The sequence below is a fragment of the Aptenodytes patagonicus genome, chromosome 26, assembly GCF_965638725.1.
Source record: "Aptenodytes patagonicus chromosome 26, bAptPat1.pri.cur, whole genome shotgun sequence".
Lineage (NCBI taxonomy): Eukaryota > Metazoa > Chordata > Aves > Sphenisciformes > Spheniscidae > Aptenodytes > Aptenodytes patagonicus.
Window position 1 is genome coordinate 657,021 of NC_134974.1, and position 23,467 is coordinate 680,487.

Consider the following 23,467-nt stretch of genomic DNA (forward strand, 5'->3'; position numbering starts at 1 on the left):
CCCCTTCTCCCCCAGACCAAGAACAGACTTTTCTCTTTGTAACTGCAAACTTACACTTCTGGAAGTGGAGAGGGGAAGATTTGTAAAGCTTTCCTGTGTCCTGCTGTGGATGAGGGGTTTGTAGGCTGCCAGCTCTCGCCCCAAACTTCTCCGTGTCCCGTCTTGCCAAGCAGCAAGATGAGCGGAGGCTCAGCTGTGACAAACCTGAAGCTGTAGCCCTTTGCCCTGTCTCTCCCCACTAACCGTGTGTGGAGGGGGAAGGTGGCTGAGCCTCTTGCACCTGTAATTGCTGCGCTGTGGATGAAAGCTGCTGAGTGAAGGGGAGTGTGGGCAGTGCTGGGTGCGATCGCTCCTCTCATCCCTGCCCAGGGCTTCCTCCTGCAGCAAGTGGCCCGGTTCTCTAGGGTTTTGTTTTATTTTTCCTCCTCAAGCCGTTATTCCTGCTCAGCTCAGTGCTCCAGGGCTGAGCTCCAGCCCTTGGTGGAAGGCATTGCTGCAGTCTGTGCTCCTTGCTTGAATCCCCCCTGCTCTGTCCTGAGGCTGCTGGAAGGAGATTTGGGTGTTGGAGCTCTTCTAACTTCTGGTGCTGTGTCCTTGGCTGGAGGGCATAGCTGACTCGTTAGCGTCAAAGCCGGACCATCAGTATTAATTCATGGTATTTGAATAAAAGTTATTAGAAAATCAAAGGGCCTCAGAAGAAGTCCATTATCTCCTCCAGCAGCTGTTCTCCTCTTTAGGCGTTGTCCTGCTCCGAGCCTTAGAATACAAAGATGCCGTATTTTTTTTGCAGGATTACTGATGGCTGCTCTGCACTTCCTGCAGGAGCAGCTCCAGCCTCTGCCGGGGACTATTTTTAAGTGCTTTGCTGAAGGACCGGAGGGTTTGCGATGCTGAGCAGCTCTGCCCTGCCCTGTGGTCTGCTCCTCCCCCCCCAGACCAGCACCCAGCGGGCTCCTGGGCGCTCCCCAGCCCTGCTCCTGGTGCCCGGTGCTGGCGGGGGACGGAGGCAGCTGCACTCCGCTCCCCTCTTTAGCTCAATTAGTACCAAGGAACCTGCTGGGGAGGGGGGTTAAGCCGGTTTAATGAAGGTTTAAAAAGCTTGTGGTGTTGCTATTTGGTGAGGCGGGGGGCTGTGCCTGCTGACCCCAGCGATGGGGTTGGGTTTGGGTACGCTGAATTGGTTGGGAGAGCTCGCAGCACGCGTGCTCCCAAATCCTGGCGACTTTCCAGGCCAGGATGAGCGGGAGAGTTGAACAGTGCCTGCAGGACCCTCTGCTGCTCGGATGCCGACCTGGTGGGCGTTGAGGCTGGAAGCGTGGCAGGAACACCGCGAGCTGGCATCTGGCAGGCCTGTCCCGTCTGTTCTCACCCGCCTGAGCATCAGGACCTGCCCCGCTCCAAGACGGGCTCAGCACTCATCACCACGGCACTGGCTCGGCTCTTGTTTTGGCTTCTCGGGGAAGCAGGCGTGTGGTGCCATCTGTCACCGCTGCTGGAGACGCTCCCACAGCCTTCCCTGTGGGAGCTGGCAGGGGATGGGGAGAGACTTCCCAAAGGAGAGGCATGGATGGCGTGCCATGGGGAACACCACCACGGCACAAAGCCACCGAGACGGTGCTGCCCGCACGTCTGTCCTGCTGTTGAGGCCTCCAGAAAGATTAAGTGGGGGGGGGGATTTAAATCTGCCAAGGAAAGAAAACAAACCAGCACCTTTCACATTAAGCTAGCACCTGAGTTTACCAGCGGAGGCACAGAGTTTTCCTTGGCCACAAGAAGGCAAAGCTGAAGCTGGCCAAGATCCCACCGTCAGTTTGGGTGCCAGCCTAGCAGCAGCGCCTCACCACTGCTCTTGCATCCTGCCCAGCAGGGCCGGCGAGGAAATTGCCACCACTTCCTACGGCGCTGCCGGTGACCCTGCACCATGGCTCGAGGCTGCCCAGCTCCCCAGCACCTCCCTGCACCTGGACGGGGGGGGCCCAGTGCTGGGGACCAACCGTCCCTGCTGAGTTGGGGGGGGGGTCTGTTCTCCCAGTGCCCCCTCACAGCAGCAGGACCACCCCACCCCCCCCCATGGGTAGGAGCTGACTGGTCCTTGGAGATGTTCTCCAGCCCCTGTAAACAGGAGGAGCCTGTGTCCTGCCCTGAACCAGGGCAGCCCTGTCCTGGCGGCTGGGGGAGCATCTTCACCTGCAAAACCCTGGCCCCATCCGTTTCTGTTGTGCTGTTGCAAATGGGTTGGTAAGCCCCCCCCCTACCCCCCCCCCCACCCCAGCACCGCGCAGCCCGGCTGCCAGCCCGGCAGGAAGCCAAATCGCTGGGCTCAGCCGGGGTTTTCCGACGAGGTCTTGGTACAGCCAGGAGAAGTAGGTCTTTGCTGGTGTGGTGTGAACCTCAGTCACGGCAGCAGCGAGCGCACCGGGGCCGTGCCCTCGCCCCGCTGGGCTATGCACGGGGTCTGCGCACAGGTTCCATACTTGGGGGTCCATGCGCAGGGTCTGTGCAGAGGGTCTTGTGCGGGGGGGGGGGGGGGGGGGGGGTCTGTGCATAAGGGTCCATGCATGAAGGTCTGTGCACAAGGGCTGTCTGTGGGGGGCTCTCTGTGTGGGGGTCCACACACAGGGTCCGTGCGTGGGGTCCACCTGCAGGGTCAAGCCCCCTTGTCCCATCAGCCGGGCAGGGTCCCGAGGTCTTCCAGCCCCACCGGGACGGGAACCCCTCTCCCGCCACTCTCGGGGACCACGCAGCCCTCGGCAGCCGCCGGACGGAGACCCCGGCCCGGGAAGAACGGGGCCGGGGCTCCCCGAGGCTGCCGGGGCTGGTGGCCGCCCGCCCGGCCGGTGCCGCGCCGTCCCCCGGGGCCGCCCCCTCCGGATCTGGGCGGGGAGCGCCGGCCCCACCGCCCCCTCCGGCCCCTCCGGCTCCGTCCCGTCCCGTCCCGTCCCGCCGCCGCCGCATGGGGCCCCCCGGGCCGGCCTGACCCCCCCCCCCCCCCCCCCTGCAGCCCCGCCGCCCACGGAGACGGGCCCCGCCGAGGAGCCGCGACGGGACCCCCCGGCTACCCGGCCCCGGCCGGACTCCCCGGAGCACGGAGAGATCCCCCGGGCCCCTTCCCCGGGGGCAGAGGACCCTCGGAGCCGCCCCGGAGCTGCTCCGGCCGGATCCCCCGGACGCCCGGCGAGACCCCCCGACTCGTCCCATCGCTGGAGCAGAGACCCCGTTCCCCCCCGGCACCCTTCCCTGGGGCCAGGGACACCGGGGGAGACGCGGTCCCCTCCCCGGGACGCGGGATCCGGCACCCCTGGGGACCCGCCAGACGTCCCCGCGGGGGCGAAGGACGCCTGGAGCCCCCCGCCCACGCCGGGGGCGAAGGCCCCGGACCCCCTGCCCACATCCCCCCTCCCGGGCTGGCCCCCGGCCGCCGAGAGTCCCGCTGGGGGGAGCCGGGCTGCCCCGTGCCCCCCGGCTGAGCCGGCCCTGAGCCGGTGGGGTGGCCGTGGGGCATCGAGGCGCCCCGGGGGGGCCGCGGCACCCTGCCCATCCCCGGCCCCATGGCGGCCAAGTGGTTCAAGGAGTTCCCCTCCAACCTGAAGACGGTTTCGGAGAGGGCTCGGCCGGGCAGCAGTAGCCTGGGCAAGAGCCGCAAGAATTCGGCCGCCGAGCTGGGGGGCTGCCGGGCCGGCCCGGGAGGTGGCAAGGAGGGGGGTGGCCGGCTGTCGCGCGACAACCTGCAAGGTTTGCTCCAGGCTGCTACAGGGAAGATGCGGAAGAACTCACGAGCTGAGGGGGGCACGCCAGAGGGACCCCCCAAAACCTGCGGCACCTACATCAACCGCCTCATCAAGGTGGAGGCTCACGAGAAGAACGGGAAGGGGTACCCTGGCTCCCTGCCCGCCGGCCTGCCTGCCCCCGAGCAGGACAAGGGGAAGACCCCCAAGACAGAGACGGTAAGGGGGGGGGGGGGGCTGGGGAGCGTGCAGCACTGGCAGCTTTAACTGCTTTGGGCTCTGGCTCATTAGCCTGGCTAACCCTGGCCTTTCATCACACTCAGCTCTGATGCCTTCAAATCCCATTCAAAGCTCCCTTCATCCCAACCGCCCTTCATCTGCCGGGTGGGGGGGGGTGGGGGTGGGGGGTGGGGTGGGGTGGGGGCGCTTGCTGGGCCCCCTCGTCTTGTCCCGCTGTGTTCCATCCCACCCTGACCCTGGCACTCGGCCGCTGGTTAAACAAAGGCTGACGTAAAGCTTTTCTGGGAAGCCGGACTTTCACCCCCACACAGCCCCAGGGTGGCTGGGAGCCAGTTGGGGTGGTGGTGTCACCCAAAAGGGTCCCTGACCTGCCCCTTCCCCCCTCCCCCCCCCCCCGGCTCCTCCCCACCGCTGGGGTGCATAGCAGTGGGTGCTGCCCCCACCCAAAGGTGCCACTGGGTGCACCCTCGTGGGGTTGTGGCATGGCTCCATCTACCCCAGATGAGCTGCCATCCTCCCCTGGGGACCCCAGTGTCCCTGTCCCCTGCCTGGCTCTGTGCCTGTGGCATCCCCGCTGCCTTCTTTCACTTCACCACCACCGGCGCACCCGGTGGGACACCCCCCACCCCCCCCCCCCAGCAGCCCCCTGAGGCCGGTAGTGCCCGTCCCCCCCCCCCACCCCCCAGGTCATCATCCTGGAGGACTACGCCGACCCCTACGACGCTAAGCGCACCAAGGGCCAGCGGGAGGCCGAGCGCCTGGGGGAGAACGATGGCTACATGGAGCCCTACGATGCCCAGCAGATGATCACAGGTATGTGCTGCACCATACTGTGCTGCGCCATGGCAGCGTGGCTGGCACCGCTCCCCAGCCGGTAGCGCGTGGCCGCCCTCGGAGCCGCCCGGCGCGGGAGGCTCCGGGAACAGGAAAGCCGCTCGCCGCTTCCTGCGGCTGCGCGGGGCCAGATAAGGAGCAGGCGCGAGGCCGGACACTGACCTGTGCCCGCCGGCCCCTCGCCCAGTGCCACGACCCACCACCATCACCCAACGGGTGCACAGGCCTGGTGCAAAGCCCTCAATGCCACCCAGCTGTCCCAGGGGCTTGGGGGGGGGGGGGGGGGGATACAGCATCCGTGAGGGTCCTCCATGGCCGTGCCCCCCCAGCCAGTGACTCCCCGGCCAGCGCGGCGGCCGCCCAGCTGGCCAGAACAACAGGAACTGACTCGGCCGGAAGCTGGAAATAAAAGATTTGCTGCTGATGGTTTTTTTCCGTGCGGGGCAGCCCAAGCTGTTTGGCGGAGCCCGGCGCCATGGGGTGAAGCAGGGGGCCGGGGAGGTGGTGTGTGAGCCCCCCCCCCCCCGGGGTGGCCTCCTGCAGGGCCAAGCTCCGGCACAGGGCGTAGCATCCTGCCGCCACGGAACCTGGCGAGCCCCGCCGGTGTGTTTCTGTGCCCGTGGTGCTGGCAGCCTCGGCACTGCAACAGCAGGCCAGGCACCACGAGGATGGGCCCCTTCCTGCTCTGGCTCCTCCCAAGCCAGTTCCCAATGGGACGTCCCCGGCATGGGGTCCCTGATGCACATCCATCCGCAAGGGCAGGCATTGGGGGGGGGGGGGGGGGGGGGGTGTCTCAGGGGACACACAGGCCCCTCCTTGACTCACCATCCCTCTTCCTCGCAGAAATCCGCCGTCGGGGCTCCAAGGACCCCCTGGTCAAAGCCATCCTGCTGTTGGACGGTCCTGGCGAGCCCGGGGAGGGGGGCGGCAAGCCGGAGCCAGCCAAGCGGACAGGGGGCAAGGAGGTGGTGGGGAAGGGGCCACAGCTCTATGACACACCCTATGAGCCTGGGGAGGGGGTGGCCGGGGGGACCCCGGAGCGCAAGGCGAGGGCTGGGGACGGGCGCCTGCCTGAGAATGACGAGCGCCCGGCAGGCGAGTACGAGCAGCCCTGGGAGTGGAAGAAGGAGCAGATCGTCAAAGTGCTGTCAGGTAGGCAACAGGGATGGGGACACGGATGGGGATGGGGACAAGGACGGGGTTGAGGATAGGGACAGAGACGAGGATGGGGATGCGGACAGACATTTTAGTAGGGCCTGTAGTGATAGGACAAGGGGGGGGGGGAATGGCTTTAAACTAAAAGAGGGCAGATTCGGACTAGATAAAAGGAAGACTTTTTTTATGCTGAGGGTGGTGAGACACCGGCCCAGGTTGCCCAGAGAGGTGGTGGATGCCCCATCCCTGGAAACATTCCGGGTCAGGTTGGACGGGGCTCTGAGCAACCTGATCTAGTTGAAGGTGTCCCTGCTGATGGCAGAGGGTTGGACTAGATGGGGACGGAGACACGGATGGGGACAGGGATAGGAATGGGTACAGGGATGAGGATGGGACTGGGGACAGGGACGGAGCTAGGGATGGGGATGGAACTGGCACGGAGGGGGCTTTGGGGGCTCACATCTCATCCCACTCCAGTCCAGTTCGAGGGGCTCAGAGCGTCCCAAGGAGGAGGCGCCGCGGCAGCACCTACGCCAGAAGAGCTGGACCCCCAAGATGCTGAAGCCGGTGGGTGCTGAGCACAGCGAGGGGGAGCGGGTGGACCCCGCCCTGGCACTGGAGAAGCAGCCGTGAGTTGTGAGGCCAAGCCACGTGTGGCAGCTGGGGTGGGAAATTTGGGGGGTGTGGGGCTTTGTCACCGCTCAGCATCCCCCTGGCATTCCCCCCCCCCCCCCGCAGCTGGTACCACGGGGCCATCACGCGGGCTGAGGCGGAGAGCCGGCTGCAGGCATGCCGGGAGGCCGGCTACCTGGTGCGCACCAGCGAGACCGGCAGTGGCAAGTACTCCATTGCACTCAAGTGAGTGGCTGAGCGGCTGCGGAGTGGGGGGTCCTGGCCCTGGGGGCATCCAACCCTGGAGGGATGCAGCGGGTCCCACCCTGGAGGGATGCTGCGGCAGGAGCTCCCCCATTTGTTCATGCCAGAGCCCTGATGGGGTGGGAACACCCAGGTCCCAGGGGATGGCACCCCCCCCCCCCCCCCAACCCACGGGGGGATCTAGGCATCCTGGCGCGGCGCTGGGGTGGGGGGGGCAGCGCGTCCCCCTCCCCGGCGCATTGTCGGGAGCGCCAGTGGCGTTTCCTTCCTGAGGAAGCAGAGCCCCTGGAGCCAAAACAATCGGAGCTGGACGGGAACAAACAGGGGTGGATGCGGCCCTGGCCGTGGGGCGGGCGGGTGCCGGGGGCTGGCGGCACTGCTGACGCCTGCCCAGGACCAGCCAGGGCTGTGTTCACATCATCGTGGCCCAGACCAAGGACAACAAGTACACGCTCAGCCAGGCCAGCGGTGTCTTCGCCAGCGTCCCCGAGGTTGTGCACTACTACTCCACTGAGAAGCTGCCCTTCAAGGGGGCTGAGCACATGGCCCTGCTGCACCCCGTCCACTGCAAGCTGTATTAGCACCCACTAATGCCCCCCAGACTGGCCTGTGACCCCTGGCCCCAGGGCACGGGGCAGGGTCCGGACCCGGCAATCGCCGTGTGCCATGGGAAGTGTCCAGCAGAGGACCCCTTGGTCACATCCCCAGCCCTGTGGGGACCCCACTGCTGCCTGGTGGCCGCTGCCTGCCACTGGACTCCGGCAGGGCTGCGCTGCCCTTTTGCCGGGACGGATCCTGCCTGCCCTGTACCGGAGCCGACCCACTGTGGGGCTGCCTCCAGCACCCGGGGTGGGGGGACGCAGCAAGATTGGGACGTGTAACGAAGTAGTAAAATAAACATGTTGGCTGAGAGGAGGTGGGTGGTCCTGGAGGAGCTGGGGGCTGCAATGGGGCAGGGATGGGGCTGGGGGTTGTGATGTGGTGGGGATGGGGCCGGGGGCCCTGAGGGTGCCAGTGCTGTGGGGGGGGTGCAGCGAGACACTGAGCCCCTTCCCTGCCCAGGGCCCCGGGGGCTGGCTGCCAGGATCTGCTCTGCCAGCAGTGGGGCTGCGGCGCTGCCCGAAACCAGGGCAGGTTTTCAGAGCTGGAGGCCCATCAGGGCTGACCCCAGGATCTGGACCCTCAACCCCCCCCCCCCCAGGGGTCACCTGCCTGCTTGGGAGGGCGGAAGCGGGTGACTCAACCCCAGACTCGTGCCAGCAGGAGCCACCCCGGTTTCGGGGGGCAGGGTACTGGGGGCTCCCCCCACTTGCACATCTGCATCCTGCCAGGCTTTTTATAGAGTGGGGCTAGCCGGGGGGGGGGGAACGCGGTGTCTCCAGGGTGCCCGGGCACCCGCTCCCCTCGCCCTGCGGTTTCCTGCCCGGGTGCAGCTGCAGCTCCCTGGGGCGTTGCACAACCCGGTGTGGGGTGGGCTGCTGCTGGGGGCACTGCATGGCATGGGGGGCATGGCCTGGGGGACACTCTGGCATGGAGGCACAGCCTGGGGATGCATGGCATGGGGTATGTCGCATGGGGGGGGACGGGACAGCACAGGGTGCACAGTCTGGGAGGCATGGCACGGTTAGGGGGCACAGCAAGGCATAGGGTGCATGGACTGGGGGTGCATGGCCTCGACTGGTGGAGGTGCACAGCCCAGCCTCAACCCACCACCCCCTGGAGTCACTCCCAGGTGAGGGAGGCTGCAGAGACCCCTCCATTACTCCCCTCCAAGGCACCCGCTCCATTACAAATCCAAGGCATTTATTTAAGAGACACTTTTTGCCACATTTCCCCAACACGTGCTTTAAAAATAAGCCCCGGGGAGGCTGGGGCAGAGGGATGGGGCTGATCCAGCCAGGCCCTCCCCTCCCCGACACCCACGGCACTGCAGGGGCTAGGCCCTTCCCCACGGGACCCCCAAACCCAGCCCCGCAGGCAGAGCCCAGCCCTGCTCCCACGCTCCAGCGTGGCTGTGCTTCCAGCACCTTCACCTCCGGCCACCCCAGCTTGGCCACAGCCCCAGAGCTGTCCCCCCGGGACCTGTCTTGGGGGCCCCCCCCAGCTGGTTCTCCATGGGGGCAGCACTGATCCCCCTCCTCAGAGGCTGCTCCCAGCCATGGGGCCTGAGGGTGGCTTTCAGCACCCCTGGATAGGGGGGTGAGGGGGCTGCTCCTGGGGTTACATCCCAGCCCCAGAACCCCCCAGGGCCAGGGACCCCCACCTGACCCGCAGGCGCCTGCCAGCGCATCCAGCCCCTGGCTATCGCCCTGAGAAGAAATAGTCCAAGTTGGTGACGTGGAGAGCCCCAGGGGCCGGGGGGCTGGGAGGTGAAAGCAGGGGTGTCTCACTGAGCGGGGGGCTGGGGGGGCCCAGGGGCACCAGCACATGCTGCCCCTCGCCCTCTGGCTTCGCTCCCCGCCGCCCGCCCATCCGCCACGTCTGTCTGTACCTGCAGGAGGGGAGAGTGGTCCCAGGTCAGGGGGGCAGGTGGAGCCCCCCCCGGTCCCCCCCCACCCTAGGCACTCACCTCACCACGATGCCAACGAAGAGGGCGATGCCCAGGAGCAGGCTCCCCCCAGCCACCAGGAAAGCGTAGGGGGATGCCACGGAGTGGGTGCTGGCTTCCACGATGTCCCCTGCAGCAGAAAGGGGGGGACGGGCTCATTGTGGGAACAAGGGACCCAGGGGTCCTGGCCCCCTGCAGTCAACCCAGGGACCCCTCCTCACCACCAGCACCATCAGCAGCATCTTCCCCGAACAGCTCAGGGGGCAGCGTGACCCCGTATGTGCCATCCTCCATGGGGAACTGCAAGAGAAAGCAGGGGGGCGTGATGGGATGGGGCAGCCCCCCCGACCCTGGTGTCCCCTTATCCCACATGGGGACACGAGACCCAACCAGGAGCGTATCGTGTCCCCCCCAGGGCTGAGGCCATACCCTACCTGTGAGCTGAAGGGGCCCATTTCAAAGGTGAGGTCCCTGGGGTCTGCAAGGTGAGGGGGGAGTGTGAGGCTGGAGGACCCCGGGCCAAGTCCCTGGCCTCAGGGCCACATGTTCCTCTCCTACCTGTCCAGGGCGTGCCCACCGCCTCCTGGCTCCACTCGCTCCACGTACCATGGCCGAACTCCTCCTGCGCCCGCACCTGCACCACGTGCTGCGTCCCTCGCCAGGCGTCATGGATGTCCAGCCACGTCGTTGTCACCTGGTCCACCTGGAGGGGTCATAGGCAGCATGTGGTTGGGGACAGCCTCGCTGGTGCCAGGGGACAGCCACATGCAGGGGAGAGGGGTCTCACCTCCGTGAAGGTCTGGGCGGGCTCGGGGCGGTAGCGGACCTGGAAGCGGAGCCAGTAGAAGCGGGGGTCCCAGGATGAGGGATAGGACCAGTTGACCCGCAGCCGCTGTGGCGCCTTCTCCAGCGCCTCCACTGTCACGTTGAGGGGGGGGTCGGGCTTCACTGCCAGGGAAGGAGGGGCTCAGGGCCCAGCACCATGCCACTCAGCCTGCCCCGGCCCCCAGCAAGAGGGGAGCTGCACTCACAGACGCTGCTGAGGGTAATGATCCTGTCCTCACCAGCCGAGCCACCGGCACCGTTGTTGACACACGTGGACACCACGAGGGGTTTGGTGTCGTCAGCACCGGGTGGCACCTTCACCCGGCAAACAAACTTCCGTGCCTTGGAGAAGTAGCGGCACTGCTGCTCTGTGGCATTCTCAGCTACGAACCTGTGGGGATGTGGCTTGGCTGGGGCTGCGGCACACACTGGGCACAGGGCAGCCCCAGCTGGCGTAGGAGAAAGGGTCTGTGGGGAGGGACAGTAAAGTCCCCTGCGTCCCGTGCCACGGGGTCCCAGCCCCAGGTAGGTGCCAGGACAGCACTCACCTCCGCTTCACCCAGAGCATCGCCCGCGTCCCTGGGGATGGCTTTGCCCGCAGCGGCCACTCACACAGGACGTCTTTGTCGTGGCTCCGCCGGTAGCAGGAGACCCGGGGAGTTTCGGGGGGCTCTGCAAGGCACGGAGACGCTGGGGGATGGGGGACGCCAGACTGGGCGATGCTGCGAGGGAAGCCCCCGCCCCGGCGCGGACCCACCTTCCACCAGCAGCCGCAGGGAGCGCAGCAAGCGGCCCCCCACGTAGCAGCTGTAGCGCCCTGAGTCCTCGTAGCGCAGCCGCCGCAGGAGCAGCACGTTGCCCTCTGCCAGCCGCCGGCTGCGGCCTCCCACCACCGCCGCCCCCCGCTCCTCCACCTGCCAGGACACGGTGACGTTCACTGGCCCCTTGTCCTGGCAGGTCAACGTGACGTTCGCTCCCGGACGTCCCGGTACCGTGTCCCGTGAGAGCCCTGGGGGTACAAGAGGGGGTCAGGCAATAGAGACGAGACCCCAGGCCCCGCGAGTATCCCCAGAGGAGGGGGGCACCCCACCATCTGCTCCCCATGCCCAGCGGCTGCTCAGTGTCAATATTTGCAGGAGGCACCGAGCCGGAACAAGCGGCAGCTTCTGCTGAGCCAGCGATTCCCCATGGAGCCTGGGCACCGGCCCCCCAGCACCACCACAGGGACGGCCACTGCAGCACCCGGTCTGGGTTGCGAGTGGGGGGGATCCGGCAAGTGGGACCTGGCCGGGCAGCGTGGGGAGCAGAGAGCTGGGCTCTGGGAGAGCTGCGGGCTGGCGCTGGGGGTCCCGGGGGTCCGGCGCTGGAGGGGTTAAGCGGCCGGCGGCACCCGGCCAGGCCTGGGCTGGGGCCAGGGAGGCCGCCCGGGGCAGCTCTCCCGGCTCTCGCTGCAAAGGTCAACAGCCGGCACGGACCTGCTGGTTCCCGTCGGCTCCTGCTGCCGGGAACGCACCCAGCACCCAGTACACAGCACCCTCCCAGCGCCCAGCACCCACCCGGGGTGCCCCGTACCCGCACCCTGCCCATCTCGCCGGGCCCGGCCGAGCTCCGCCGGGGCGGGCAGGGAACCGTCCCCCGCCTCCCCGTGGCCCGGACCCGCGGGGCCCCGGTACCGGGAGAGACGACACCCCCCCCCCCCGAGCCGGGGCAGCCCCGCCGTGGGGGGGGGGGGGGGGCTCTGCCGGTGGGCTCCCGCCGCTCCACTCCCCCGCCCTCCCCGGTGCCGGTCGCACTCACCCGCGGGGCCGCAGGGCCGCCCGGCGGCGGCGGCAGCAGCGGCGGCGGCGAGGAGGAGGAGGAGGAGGAGGAGGAGGAGGAGGAGGAGGGGGAGCAGCGGCCCCGGCGGCCGCGCCATGCGCCCGGCCCCGGGCAGGAAAACATCGGCGGAGCCGCCCGCGGCGCGGCCGGTGCCCGCGGTTGTGAAACCGGGGCGTGGGGGGGGGCGGCTCCGCGGCGGCAGCACGTGCGCCCGGGCGGGGCGGGGCCAGCCGGCACCGGGGTGGGGCCGGTGGGGCGAGCCGCCGCCGACCCCTCCGACCCCCGGTGCCCCCCGGTGCTCCCCGGTGCTCCCCACCTGCGGCCGCCGCCCGCCCCCCCCGCAGTACACAGGACACGGCAGAAGCTGCTCGGAACATTTTTTTTTTTTATATATATATATATATAAAAAAAGCTGGTTTTTGGTTCTTTTTTTCTCTGTGGACCCATAAAATGATACAATTCCGCGATATAGAAACGTGTAATAAATTAGACACCCCAATCCTCGCCCCCACCCCCCCAACACAAAATAACCCCCAAACACACCCAAAAATAGACTCCAGCCCACGCCAGAGCCCATCCTGAACCGTTTCCTCTTTGGTATCAAGGAGAGAGCCGGGACCTCGACACCCCCCGGAGACCCTCTGGCAGGGACAGGACAATGCCCATCCACACCCCCCAGGAGAGGCTCCAGTCCCCCCGGGACCGGGCGAGGAGGAGGAGGAGGAGGAGGAGGAGGAGGAGGAGGGAGGAAGTGGAGGCCGAGGGTTGTGCAAGACCCTGGCGTGGGAGTGAATCACGGCAGCCTGCAGACACCCCTGCTTCCCGCAGAAAGCAGGAAGGAGCCGGGGAACGCTTCCCCTTTCCCCCCGGCACCCTGTCCCGGCGCACCCCAAGGTGGGGGGGCCAGAGTATGGTGACATCCCTCACCCCCCGGCACCAGTGCCGGGCCCCCCGCGCTCTCTCCGTAACCAGCCATGCCAACACTAAAACAAGTCGCTCTGTAAACTTGGAGGGGTTTTCCTTCCTTTTTTTTTTTTTGTTGTGGTTTTTTTTTCTTTTTTTTCCCTTTTTTTATATAAAAAGAAGACACGTGGGTGAGGGGCGGGGGAGGAGGCAGGGTGCTGTCACAGCCCTCCCGGACCCCCGCGCCTGCCCGTGGCGGTGGCTCTGGCATGATACATTCGCATGTGATGGGGTATTTGCACTCCGTGGAGGTGAATACTGACAGAGGAGTGGCCCGGGGGGGGGGCTGCTGGGGACAGCATCCGTCCGTCCGTCCATCCGTCCATCCCAGGGACAGGGAAGAGTATTGTTTTGGTTACACTGCAACAGTCCAGACTCCTCCAAACCTCAGCACCTGGGCCCACACAGCCTCTGCTCCCCCCATGGGACCCCCCCCCAGGAGGGGCTTGGCCACCCCAGGCCACAGCGAGAGAAGGGGGCGAGGGAGGCCCCTGGCTGCACGGGAGGGGACTGCCTCACACCCCAGCCTCACACCTTGAGCGTCTTGTCGGCCGCGCCGCTGGGGCTGCCAGCAGTGCTGCCGTCGCTGCCCTTCTTCTTGCGCAGGGTCTCAATCCAGCCGGCGCTGGGGCGGGCAGTAAAGCTGGAGAGCGCCAGGGAGCTGAGACGCATGTTCTTGCCCGACATGATGAGCTCCCCAAAACCCTCCTGGTGGGAGAAGGCATAGCCAGAGCGGCGCGAGCCCACACGCCCCACACGTCGCATGCACCGGTGCTGGGTCTTCTGCTTCTTCCGTACCAGCTGAGTGTAGCGCACCTGGGGACACCGCCGGGGGGACAGGGGACAGGGTCAGGGACCCACAGAACCGCCTGCCCCCAGGGGACAGTGACCCCGTGTCCGCCCCCCACGGCCACGTGCTCTCACCGTGTCTGAGAGTTCGGGTTTCAGGTCCAGCTTGAGGAAGCGAAAGGCCACAACGGGCATAATGCAGACCACGGTGGTGAGGGCGATGGTCAGCCAGACCGTGGGCTGGGCCAGAGTGTTCTGCGCATTACCTGGCGGGAGGAAAGTGCGAGTCCAGCCAGGGCTCAGCTGGGGCAGCACCCTGCTGGGGTCGGGGGCATTGCTCAGCGCCCCTGGGACTCACCCACGAAGCGGAACTGGTTGGGGAACATCTGGAAGAGGCCGTCGCTGTGCATGGCAAAGAGGATAGCAAAGTAGGCGGCCAGGCTGCCCCAGATGAAGAAGTGGTTGATGGCTGTCCAGAAGCCCGTGTCCAGCCCGATCTGGTGGAGAGGGGAAGGAGGAGGCAGGGCTCAAGGGACGGCCACGGTGCTCTGAGCACGGCCACAGGGCAGGACAGGACCCAAACCTTCACGCGCCCTTTGTACTAAAGGTGAGGGGCTGGGGCCAAACAGCCATGTCCCTACCTGCACGCTGACGACAATCACGAGGGAGGTGGCAACGGTGACAGCAAAAGACTGGTAGTCGGCCAGCTGGGCGCCATCATCACGGGTGGCGTCAGCAAAGACGCCGTAGGGGATGAAGAACATGAGGACGGAGGTGTAGATGCCCTGGGCGATGCAGATGAAGAACTCCCGCTTGTTGAAGAGCAGGTTCAGCTGCCCGGGCTCATAGAGCTTGGGGTACTCCATGCTCCGCTGCTCCGGCACGTCCTGGGGGCACGGGGCACACTGGGCACCTCCCTCCAGCCCCAGGCAGGCACAGCCTGTTCACTGGGGCTGGGCCAGCCTCCACCACCACCCGTGGAGGGACAAGGACAGCCCAGCCCAGGCAGCCGGGCAGCCCTTCCTCCGGCAGGGTGGGCCACACAGGGGAGCCAGGCCAGCTCCTTGCGCACCCAGGGACCCTCCTTGCCACCCCCTGCCATACCTGGTCGAAGACGCCCATGGCGAGCACGGGCAGCGATGTGTAGACGATGTTGTACAGCGTGATGAAGTACTGGTCGTACACGGTCTGCGTGGAATGGAGTGCTCAGGGGGATGCGAGACCTGCCCGCCCCATGCCCCAGCCAGCCCCTGCATCCCCACGCCCACAGCTGCAGGGACAGGAGAGCTGCCGCCAGCCCCCCATGGATGCCCACCCCGAGCGGCGTGGGGTGCTGCTGCCATCGCGTGGCAGCCCCAGCCACACAGGCTCCTCGCACCCACCACATGCTGCTGCACTCCGGAGGGAGCCCAGGGACTGGGGCATGCTTCCGAGAAGAGGGGTCCCACAGGCAAACCCTCCCCAACTCTGAGCATGAGGAGCCAGCAACACACCTGCGCCGAGAAGCCGCAGAAGAAGCCAAACCAGAAGTGGACCATGGTGAAGGCGAAGTTCTTGTAGAAGAAGTAGCAGAGGAACTTGCACATGCGTAGGTAGGACCAGCGTCCATGCACCAGGAGAAGGCGCTGCAGGAACTTGAATTGTGAGAAGGAGTAGTCGGAGGCCAGCACCGCCTGGATGCCTTCCTGCCCGCTGATGCCCACCCCGATGTGGGCGGCTGCAGAGGGATACATGGGAGTGAGGAGGGCTCTGCCAGGAGCATAAGGGACTGAGGGTGGCACGCCCCCAGCAGGACTGTGTTCCTGCGGGGCACAGAGGGGTGAAGACAGAGGCTGCCACCGGCCCCCGCACAGTGCAAGGGGGTACCTGTCCCTCCTGTGGCTCCCCAGACCCCAGGACTTACTCTTGATCATGCTGACATCGTTGGCCCCGTCCCCGATGGCCAGGGTCACAGCTTTCTTGTACTTCTTCACCAGCTCCACCACCTGGGCTTTCTGCAAGGGTGTGACACGGCAGCAGATGACGGCCTTGCAGGCACACGCCGTCTCCAGGAACTCCACCTCCATGTCAGCCTCCAGCGCATGGGCCTGCGAGGAGAGCGGGTAGACAGTGGAAGGCACGGCCCACAGCCGGGCACGGTGCCCCATCTAGCCCAGTGCTCCCAGGTCCCTACCAGGCTGTGCCCATTGATGACCAGGGCATATTCGCCCGCAATGGCTTCCAGCACAGAGGTGAGCTTGGAGGAAGAGAGTTTCTCCTGGTAGGAGAAGCCATTGCCCATGGAGCGCGACGCATCCATCATCTTCTCCCGGGCTTTCCTGAGGAGAAAGAGAGGAGTCAGAGGGCCCCAATTCAGGGCACTTCTGTATCCCCCAGCTCCCCCATGCACAGCCATGCCCCATGCCAGCCCTGCACGTGTCCTCTGCCCAGCCCTGTCCCCCGACCCTCACCTGAGTTCCTCTCGCACCTCCAGCACAGTGTGGCCTGTGACCACAAACACCTCCGTCATGTCGTCCGTCAGCATCTTGCAGGAGTAGCCAATGTTCACAGCCGTTTCTGGGGACAGGAAAGCAGGGGCTGAGCCAGGGCCAGCTCAGGGGGGAGTGTCTGTCCCACCGCCCCCCAGGCAGGTGGGATCCAGCCTATGAATGTCCTCGCCTCCAGCCAGCCCAGGCCCCCACCCCAGCAATGCCTCACCCTGTTTGTCCCCTGTCAGCACCCAGATCTTGATGTTGGCCAGTGTCAGGATGGCGATGGTTTCAGGGACCCCCTGCTGCAGTTTGTCCTCGATGGCCGTGGCTCCGAGCAGCTGGGGGACCCAAACAGGTGAGAGGTCAGCAGGGGCTGCCCCCCAGCCACCTACTGCCCCCAGTGACCCCAGGCTACATACCATCATATCATGCTCCACCTCGTCGTAGAGCCGAGCCAGGCGATCCTCACGGGCCTCGGGGGCACTGCCAGCTCGGTGCAGCCGCTCAGACCAGTCCTCGTAGTAGCTCTCCTCCAGGTCTTTGTAGGCCAGCACCAGCGTCCGCAGCCCCTCGCCAGCATATTCCTGCAAGCGGCCGGAGCTGAGTGCACAGGCAGACCCCGACAGTGTCCCCAGACCCTGACTGCCCCCCAGGACAGGGCACAAGCCAGGCTCCAAGCTTCTGGGCAGCCCCTCTTCCCTTCCCAGCCCTGCCCACAGGACCCTGTCCCACTCACATTGAGGTGGTCGGTGGTGACATTGGTCAGGTCCTGGTTGATGGGGTGCAGACGCTCCAGCAGGATGGTGTCAGCACCTTTGCAGTACAGCCGGATCTTGCCCTCGGGGCTGCGGACTGTGGGGAGCAGGGGACAAGCTGCCTGGCTCAGGGGTGCAGGAGCAGGTCCCACTCCAACCCCCAGCCGTGACTCCACAATGCCTCCACAGTCACGTCACCATCTGTGTGGGGCTGGTCCCCAGCACACCGCCCCGAGCCCCCGCCCCCCAGCCCCACCGCAGCCCTCCCAGCCCCACAGCCCCTGTAATGTGTCCAGGACCTCACCGATGACGGACATGCGCTTGCGGATGTTGTTGAAGTCCAGGATGGCCAGCAGCTGGTAGGTGATGGCTCGCCCCAGCTCGTGCACCGTGATAGTCTTGGGTGTGCGGGACCGGAACACGAAGCCGAAGTTTCTGGCAGCCGTGACCAGCGCTCCCTCGTCCGGGGACTGAGCCTTGTAAAACAGCTCCCCTGGGGACAGCACGGAGGGTCACAGCCAGCGCTGCACCCCGAGCTGCGCAGGGACAGGTCCTGCCCTTCACACCCACCTTCGCTCTTCTCCTCAGACATGACAGTGTGGCAGAGCGAGAGTAGGCGGAAGAACTCGTGCACGTGGGGGTCTCCCAGCTTGACAGCTTCCAGCAGGCTGGGGTCCCAGAACTGGAACCGCAGGTCCGCCAGCGGGTTGAAGGAGAAGTCAACTGGCTCTGGCCTCTGGCAGGGGCAGAGACGGGGTTACCCCTCTGCGGCACACGGCACAGCCAGGCACCGGCCCTGTGGCACCCTTACCTCTCCCAGCTCCGCCTTGTGACCCAGCACGTCCTGCACGTCACCTGTGAGCCGGGGCATGGAGTTAACCAGGAGAGGGATCCAACGCTGCTGCCCCATGGGCACCCATGCCCAGGGGGGCCAGGGGGCAGCGGCTGCCCCACAAAGCTACGGCTGAGCCCCCTCGTCCCCTGGCTGCCCCGAGTGCCCCAAAGGGTCTGCAGGAGGGGAGGCAGTGCACCCACACCCCACGGGTAGACCCAGCCCGGCCCCAGTGCCTTGCGCTCACCATAGCTGTGCCCGTTCACGGAGCACTTGCTGAAGACCATGATGTTCTGGGTGAGGGTGCCGGTCTTGTCGGAGAAGATGTACTCCACCTGCCCCAGCTCCTCATTGAGGGTGGTGGTCCGGGCCTCGGCTGGCGTCCGACGCTTGGCACAGTACATCTTCTTGTCCCAGTTGATGAAGTAGCTGTGCCCGAGACGGATCACCTCCACGCTGCAGGGGGGACAGCCAGGTGTCACCAAGGCAGGGCAGCATGCTCTGCTGAGCCAGCAACGGGCACACACACGCCCACCCCAGACTCCCAAGCGCCTGGGGCACCCCAGCACCCAGGGCCCCCACGCTGCTTGCCGGCTCCCACGCCCTTCCCCGGGGCTGGCCCGCACCCACTCCTACCGACAGCCACCGCCAAGCCAGGGCTGGGGATGCAGGGCCTGGCACCGAGGGGACAGCCCGCAGGGCTCCCCAGGCATCTCACACACCTACGTGCCCCAAACCCCCTCCCCGGTCCCCAGGGCAGACAGCAATGAGCTAGTGGGAGGGGTGGGGGCGACACGTTCTTACCTCGGGGCTAAGGGTGACAGAACCCATGCTGGGGAACGAAAAGAGAGAGAAATTAAAAGAGAGAGAGAAGGGGACAGTGCAGGAGCCTGGGAGCTGCAGGAGGGCAGAGCAAAATAACCAGCATGCAGCCAGGGCAGGGAGAGACGAGCAGCCAGACAGACACAGCTGGGGGGGCCCCGAGGGACCTGTGAGGTCTCAGGTATTGGGGTATCCCCGAGGGCAGATGTGGCCCATCACCAGGAGAGCAGCCCGTGCCCACCCCACGCACACAGCTCTGCCCGTGGGTCTCCATCCCTGTCTCCCCTCCCCAGAGGGCACCCCTAATTCCTGGTGCCTGCCCCTTGCACGCCCCCAGCCCGGCCCCTCGGCCCCTGCCCTACCTCACATAGAGCGAGATGGGCACCACAGTGTTGAGGATGATGATGTAGGACCAGAAGGAGAGGAAGCCAGAGAAGAAGGCACTGTGCACCCCCTCGTCCCAGGGCAGGTAGATCTGGAAGCAGACGCCCACCTCGTGCTCCCAGATGGCGTTGCCGATGGCCAGGATCACCCCCATGCACACCAGGAACCCGAAGATCTGGGGACAGGACAGGATATGAGAGCCCCAACCGGGCCAGAGCTGGGGCTCCCTGGGATCTGCCTTCTGCATACCCAGAGCACCAGCGTGTTCATCAGCCGATCGATGCTTGTCCGCTTGAACTTGGTCCGGCCGCTGTTCTGCATCAGTTTCGTGTCAGGCCCTGGGGAGAGGGAAGGGCATCAGTGGGGTCTCTCCCTTCTGTGCAGTGCAGCGGTGGCAGCTGTCCCAGCCCACCTGCAAAGATGACAAGGCCGAAGCACCACTCGGTGTTGCGCAGGACGCAGCCCCGCAGCAGCATGTTCTGGTTGCTCAGGGGGTACTTGTTGTCCTTCCAGTACAGCGTCCCGCCAAACTTGTCCAGCTTGTTGTTGGGGGGTTCACAGATCACCTCGCCTGGGCGCACGGGATGGCTTGGCTGTAACGTGCCTTCTCCACGTGGCCAGCTCCACCCCAGTGCTCCCAGCACCGTCCCCAGCTCCCCAGAGATCTGCTTCAAGCCACAGGACCACAACACCGTGTGGATGGTCCTGGTTTCTCCAGAGTGGACCCACGCCAGGTGATGGAGGAGGAAACCGAGAGGCTGCCCCATTGCAGAGGACCAGTTGCAGGCACTCACCGTCAAACCGAGCCAGCTTGCTGGTGTCACCCAGCTCCGAGGTGACGGGGATGGCCTGCCGCACCTTCATGTTGGTCTCTCTGCGGGCAAGGAGGCACCATGCGTGGGGTTAGCGACAGCCTGGCAGGGAGGGTCTTTGCAGATGCTCCGTGGTTTCAGGTCCCCAGCAGCTCCTGCCCTGCCCGCAGCCTGTTCTCACTCCTACCTCTTGCCTTCCCCTGCCACCCGAGGCGAGCAGGGGTTACTTACCCATCCAGCTCCGCGGTCTCTATGTAGCACAACCCATGGGGTTCACTGCTGGAGAGGAGGAGGAGGTCAGCCTGCCGGGAGAGACACATGAAGGGTTGTGCTGACACTGGGGCTCCCCTACGCCTTTCCTGGGGAAGCTCCTGGCCCTTGGATGCCAGGGGCCAGCGGGGTCTCCGGAGCAGCGCGTCCTTAGCAGGGTGCTGCCGGCACCCTGGCCTGGACACCATCGCCTGAAGCGCCTACATCAGCCAAATCCCCAGAGCTCAAACGCTACAACCTAAATGCAACTTCCAGGCTGATGTCCCTGATGTCTCCACCCCAGGAGGTGATGGAGGAGCGCAAAAGCAGAGTGGGCGCAGCACCACGCTGTGCTGCTGTCCCTGTGCACTGCCCAGTTGGGACCGTGCCCGTCTCAGGGCCACACTCACCGCCACGAACTGGTTGTTCTCCAACTTGATGATGTCTCCGACACGGACGTTCATCCACTGCTCCTGCCGGAGGCTGCAGAGGGACAGCGGAGTGGAGTTAGGCAGGAGCTGGCAGCGTTGCTTCTCCCCTGCCCCACTGCACTCTGCCCCTGCCTGCAGCCCTATGCCACGTCCGGCAGGGCCCCGTGCCCCCTCCCTGACTGCCCCATCCCCACGACACTCACACTCCGCCGATCAGCACCTGAGACTGACGGTTGTTCACCTGGTTGTCGCTTTTATGGCGGAACTGGGTATGGAGGGGAAGAGACAGCAGTGTCAGGCCCTCTGGGGACGGGGTCCTGCATCCCTCCCCCTGAAAATGCCATGGCCCCGGGCACCACACACCCTCAGCAGGGTCACAGCGCCCTGCCCAGCCGGCAGCAGGCAGCCAGCCCTGGTAGAGGGGCATGTGGGGGAACACTCACATAGTCGTCGGTGGCATCTTTGACAGCTGTGATGGTTAAGACAAGAACCAAAGGCACAATGGTGGTGAACCAGGAGAGCGAAGAGATCTGCGGGATCAGCTGGGGACAGGGAGCGGGAGTTACAGGGGACCAGGCCAGCCCCAGGCCCATGCTACCCCTGCTCGAGGGTGCCAAACCTGCCACTTCCCAAGGGCAGGATGTGCCCTGGGCCCTCCTGGCTGCCCAGCCAGGGAAGGACAGCGTGGGGGTGCCCTGTCTGCCTCCCCAGGCCCCCCAGCACTCACCTGCAGGATGAGGAGGAAGAGGAAATAGGTGTTGGCCACTTCCTGGAACTGCTCGAAGAGGTTGACAGGCAGGAAGGTGACAATGTTGTACTTGGAGGTCTTGATGCAGTTGCTCTGGGGACAGATGGGGCAAGAAGGGGGTTCACGAGTTGCCGAGGCCCTGTGACCCCCCCCAGCATTGCTCTGGGGGCAGGGCTGCAGCTCACTGTGCCCCCAATTTGGGAGCTCTGGACAGCAGCCTGGACCCCCGGCTCCTGCCCCTGCTCTAACTCCGTGGCAGCTTCCTCGAGAAGCCGATTCCTCCGCCTCGGTCGCCAGTCAGTACCCAGGGACCAGCCTCCTCCGGCAGCAGCATCCGGAGCATCCGGGCGGCAGCACCTGGCCCCTCCAAGGGTGACCCCAACCCAGACCCCCTGCTCCCCCCCGCCCCCCGCAGCAAGGCCGAGGCAGGGCCTGGTCTGGAGCAGCCAGAAATAACCTCCAGCGTGGAGGGGGAGGCCAAGGTGAGCGGTGCCCCTCCCCCAGCGGCTCCGGAAGCTCATTAATTAGCCAGACACAGAACCGCATCGGGGGACCAGGCAGGGGCACAGGCAGAGCGGGGGGGGTTTCGGGCCCTGGCAGAGGATGGGGGGGCTGCATCCCCCCCGCCATGGAAGTGCACCGTGCCCCGCTCCAGCCAGGCCGCCCCAGCCCCAGAGCTCCGTTGGCGTTAACGGCTTGTCAGCACAATTTTCTCAGGGACAAACATCTATTTTTAGCTGTAACCCCCCCCTCTGCTGACCCGGAGGGCGATGCAGGCCCCAGCCCCCCAAACCTGCCTGAGCTGCGGGACGAGGCCCTGAGGGATGGGGCTCAGCCACCCCACTCACCGCGTACTGGAACTTCTCGTTGTACTCCCGCGCGTTGGCTCGCACCCGCCTCTCCTCCTCTGCAACACAGCGCGCCCCATCAGTCTTGCGCCCCTGCACCCCAGACCTCCCCTCTGCACCCTGCAGCCAGCCAGCCCTGCTCCCCTGCACCCCAAAAGCCCCCCAGGCAAGCCCAGGAGCCCCAGACCCCCAGGGGAACAGGGAAACCCCCCAGCTGTGTCATGTGGCCCTGTGCTCCCCCCACGCCAGGACCCACACCCCTGCACCCCCAGCCCTCTTCTTCTGCACCCCCAGACCACCAGCCCTGCTTGTCTGTACCCCCAGCCCTGCATCACCAGGCCCCCAGTCCTGCACCCCCAGACCCCCCAGCCCTGCATTCCTAGAACATCAGCCCTGCTTATCTGTGCCCCCCAGCCCTGCTTATCTGTACCCCCAGAGCCCCAGCCGCGCACCCCAGACCCCCAGCCCTCTTCTTCTGCACCCCCAGAACTGCACCCCCAGGCCCCCAGCCTTGCTTACCTGCACGTCCAGACCCCTCCAGCCCTGCACCCCCAGCCCTGGATATCTGCACCCCCAGACCCCTCCAGCCCCGCACCCCCAGCCCTGGATATCTGCACCCCCAGACCCCTCCAGCCCCGCACCCCCAGCCCTGGATATCTGCACCCCCAGACCCCTCCAGCCCCGCACCCCCAGCCCTGGATATCTGCACCCCCAGACCCCTCCAGCCCCGCACCCCCAGCCCTGGATATCTGCACCCCCAGACCCCTCCAGCCCCGCACCCCCAGCCCTGGATATCTGCACCCCCAGACCCCTCCAGCCCTGCACCCCCAGACCCCTAGCCCAGAACCCCCAGATCCTGCACCCCCAGTCTTGCTTATCTGCACCCCAGGCCCCCAGCCCTGCTTAGCTGCACCCCTAGACCCCCAGGCCCCCAGCCCGGCTCCTCTGCACCCCCAGACCCCTCCGGTCCTGCACCCCCAGCCCCTGCCCGGCCGGGCCTCACCGCAGGCCCGCCCGCCCCGCACCCACCCGCCCCGCCGGGGGCGCGGACCCGCGGCCACTTCTCGGGCATCTCCCGGGGCACCGTCATGGCTGCGGGGCCGCGGCGCGCCCCGGCGGCGCCATCCCGCGCTGCCGCTGCCGGTGCCCCGGCCCGGGCCCTCCCGCCCCGCCCCGCCGCGTTGCCGAGGCAACGGCCGCACCGGCGCCCGCCGGGGCCTACCGGGGCCTACCGGGCCCCCGCCCCGCCCCGCTCACCTGGGGCCCGGCGGGCCGCACACCGCTCCATGGCCCGCGGCCCCGCAGCCCATGGGGAGCGGGCGGCCGGGGCCGGAGCCGGGGC

General features: G+C 66.4%; 3 protein-coding genes across 7 annotated transcripts; 1 reads left to right on the top strand and 2 right to left on the bottom strand.

Moving 5' to 3' along the window:
* Nucleotides 1–3,018: 3,018 nt before the first annotated feature.
* SHE (Src homology 2 domain containing E) lies at nucleotides 3,019–7,742 on the top strand. Its single transcript, XM_076360083.1, has 6 exons — nucleotides 3,019–3,944; nucleotides 4,652–4,778; nucleotides 5,643–5,955; nucleotides 6,437–6,583; nucleotides 6,693–6,812; nucleotides 7,225–7,742. The coding sequence occupies exons 1-6, from the start codon at nucleotides 3,549–3,551 to the stop codon at nucleotides 7,409–7,411; spliced, it is 1,290 nt and encodes a 429-aa protein (XP_076216198.1). The 5' UTR covers nucleotides 3,019–3,548; the 3' UTR covers nucleotides 7,412–7,742.
* An 874-nt stretch (nucleotides 7,743–8,616) lies between these two features.
* IL6R (interleukin 6 receptor) lies at nucleotides 8,617–12,161 on the bottom strand. Of its 3 annotated transcripts, none has more exons than XM_076360079.1 (10): nucleotides 12,001–12,161; nucleotides 10,961–11,212; nucleotides 10,752–10,875; nucleotides 10,443–10,594; nucleotides 10,166–10,326; nucleotides 9,937–10,081; nucleotides 9,813–9,856; nucleotides 9,600–9,678; nucleotides 9,400–9,508; nucleotides 8,617–9,321 (listed from the first exon to the last, which is right to left on the bottom strand). In XM_076360079.1, exons 1-10 carry the CDS (start codon nucleotides 12,116–12,118, stop codon nucleotides 9,132–9,134), a joined length of 1,374 nt encoding a protein of 457 aa, XP_076216194.1. In that variant the 5' UTR covers nucleotides 12,119–12,161; the 3' UTR covers nucleotides 8,617–9,131. The 3 variants fall into 3 exon arrangements, with proteins under 3 accessions (XP_076216194.1, XP_076216195.1, XP_076216193.1); XM_076360080.1 differs by having other exon boundaries at nucleotides 9,985–10,081; nucleotides 10,410–10,594; XM_076360078.1 differs by having other exon boundaries at nucleotides 10,410–10,594.
* An 861-nt stretch (nucleotides 12,162–13,022) lies between these two features.
* On the bottom strand, nucleotides 13,023–23,439 carry ATP8B2 (ATPase phospholipid transporting 8B2). Of its 3 annotated transcripts, none has more exons than XM_076359852.1 (27): nucleotides 23,383–23,439; nucleotides 22,126–22,184; nucleotides 21,257–21,370; nucleotides 20,973–21,071; nucleotides 20,733–20,794; nucleotides 20,509–20,581; nucleotides 20,081–20,151; nucleotides 19,832–19,911; nucleotides 19,450–19,608; nucleotides 19,287–19,375; nucleotides 19,016–19,212; nucleotides 18,079–18,287; nucleotides 17,811–17,854; nucleotides 17,570–17,735; nucleotides 17,304–17,492; nucleotides 16,981–17,096; nucleotides 16,664–16,828; nucleotides 16,471–16,582; nucleotides 16,224–16,329; nucleotides 15,947–16,091; nucleotides 15,677–15,860; nucleotides 15,267–15,490; nucleotides 14,878–14,961; nucleotides 14,415–14,660; nucleotides 14,132–14,270; nucleotides 13,909–14,039; nucleotides 13,023–13,800 (listed from the first exon to the last, which is right to left on the bottom strand). In XM_076359852.1, the coding sequence occupies exons 1-27, from the start codon at nucleotides 23,411–23,413 to the stop codon at nucleotides 13,513–13,515; spliced, it is 3,582 nt and encodes a 1,193-aa protein (XP_076215967.1). In that variant the 5' UTR covers nucleotides 23,414–23,439; the 3' UTR covers nucleotides 13,023–13,512. The 3 variants fall into 3 exon arrangements, with proteins under 3 accessions (XP_076215967.1, XP_076215966.1, XP_076215968.1); XM_076359851.1 differs by lacking the exon at nucleotides 23,383–23,439 and adding an exon at nucleotides 23,155–23,246; XM_076359853.1 differs by lacking the exons at nucleotides 19,450–19,608; nucleotides 23,383–23,439 and adding an exon at nucleotides 23,155–23,246.
* Nucleotides 23,440–23,467: the final 28 nt, after the last annotated feature.

Bases quoted from the DNA above. Each gene is read 5' to 3' on its own strand.
- SHE (XM_076360083.1), top strand. From the start codon at position 3,549: ATGGCGGCCAAGTGGTTCAAGGAGTTCCCCTCCAACCTGAAGACGGTT. The intron at 3,945-4,651 runs GTAAGGGGGGGG...CCCACCCCCCAG, and splicing joins AGACCCCCAAGACAGAGACG to GTCATCATCCTGGAGGACTA. The intron at 5,956-6,436 runs GCAACAGGGATG...ACTCCAGTCCAG, and splicing joins GTCAAAGTGCTGTCAGGTAG to TTCGAGGGGCTCAGAGCGTC.
- IL6R (XM_076360078.1), bottom strand. From the start codon at position 12,118: ATGGCGCGGCCGCCGGGGCCGCTGCTCCCCCTCCTCCTCCTCCTCCTC. The intron at 10,327-10,409 runs GTGAGTGCAGCT...CTTCCCTGGCAG, and splicing joins CATTACCCTCAGCAGCGTCT to TGAAGCCCGACCCCCCCCTC. The intron at 9,509-9,599 runs GTGAGGAGGGGT...TTTCTGCTGCAG, and splicing joins TGCTGCTGATGGTGCTGGTG to GGGACATCGTGGAAGCCAGC.
- ATP8B2 (XM_076359851.1), bottom strand. From the start codon at position 23,215: ATGACGGTGCCCCGGGAGATGCCCGAGAAGTGGCCGCGGGTCCGCGCC. The intron at 17,493-17,569 runs GTGGGTGTGAAG...TGCTGTCCCCAG, and splicing joins GTCTGAGGAGAAGAGCGAAG to GGGAGCTGTTTTACAAGGCT. The intron at 14,040-14,131 runs GTGAGTCCCAGG...TCCTCCCGCCAG, and splicing joins CAACCAGTTCCGCTTCGTGG to GTAATGCGCAGAACACTCTG.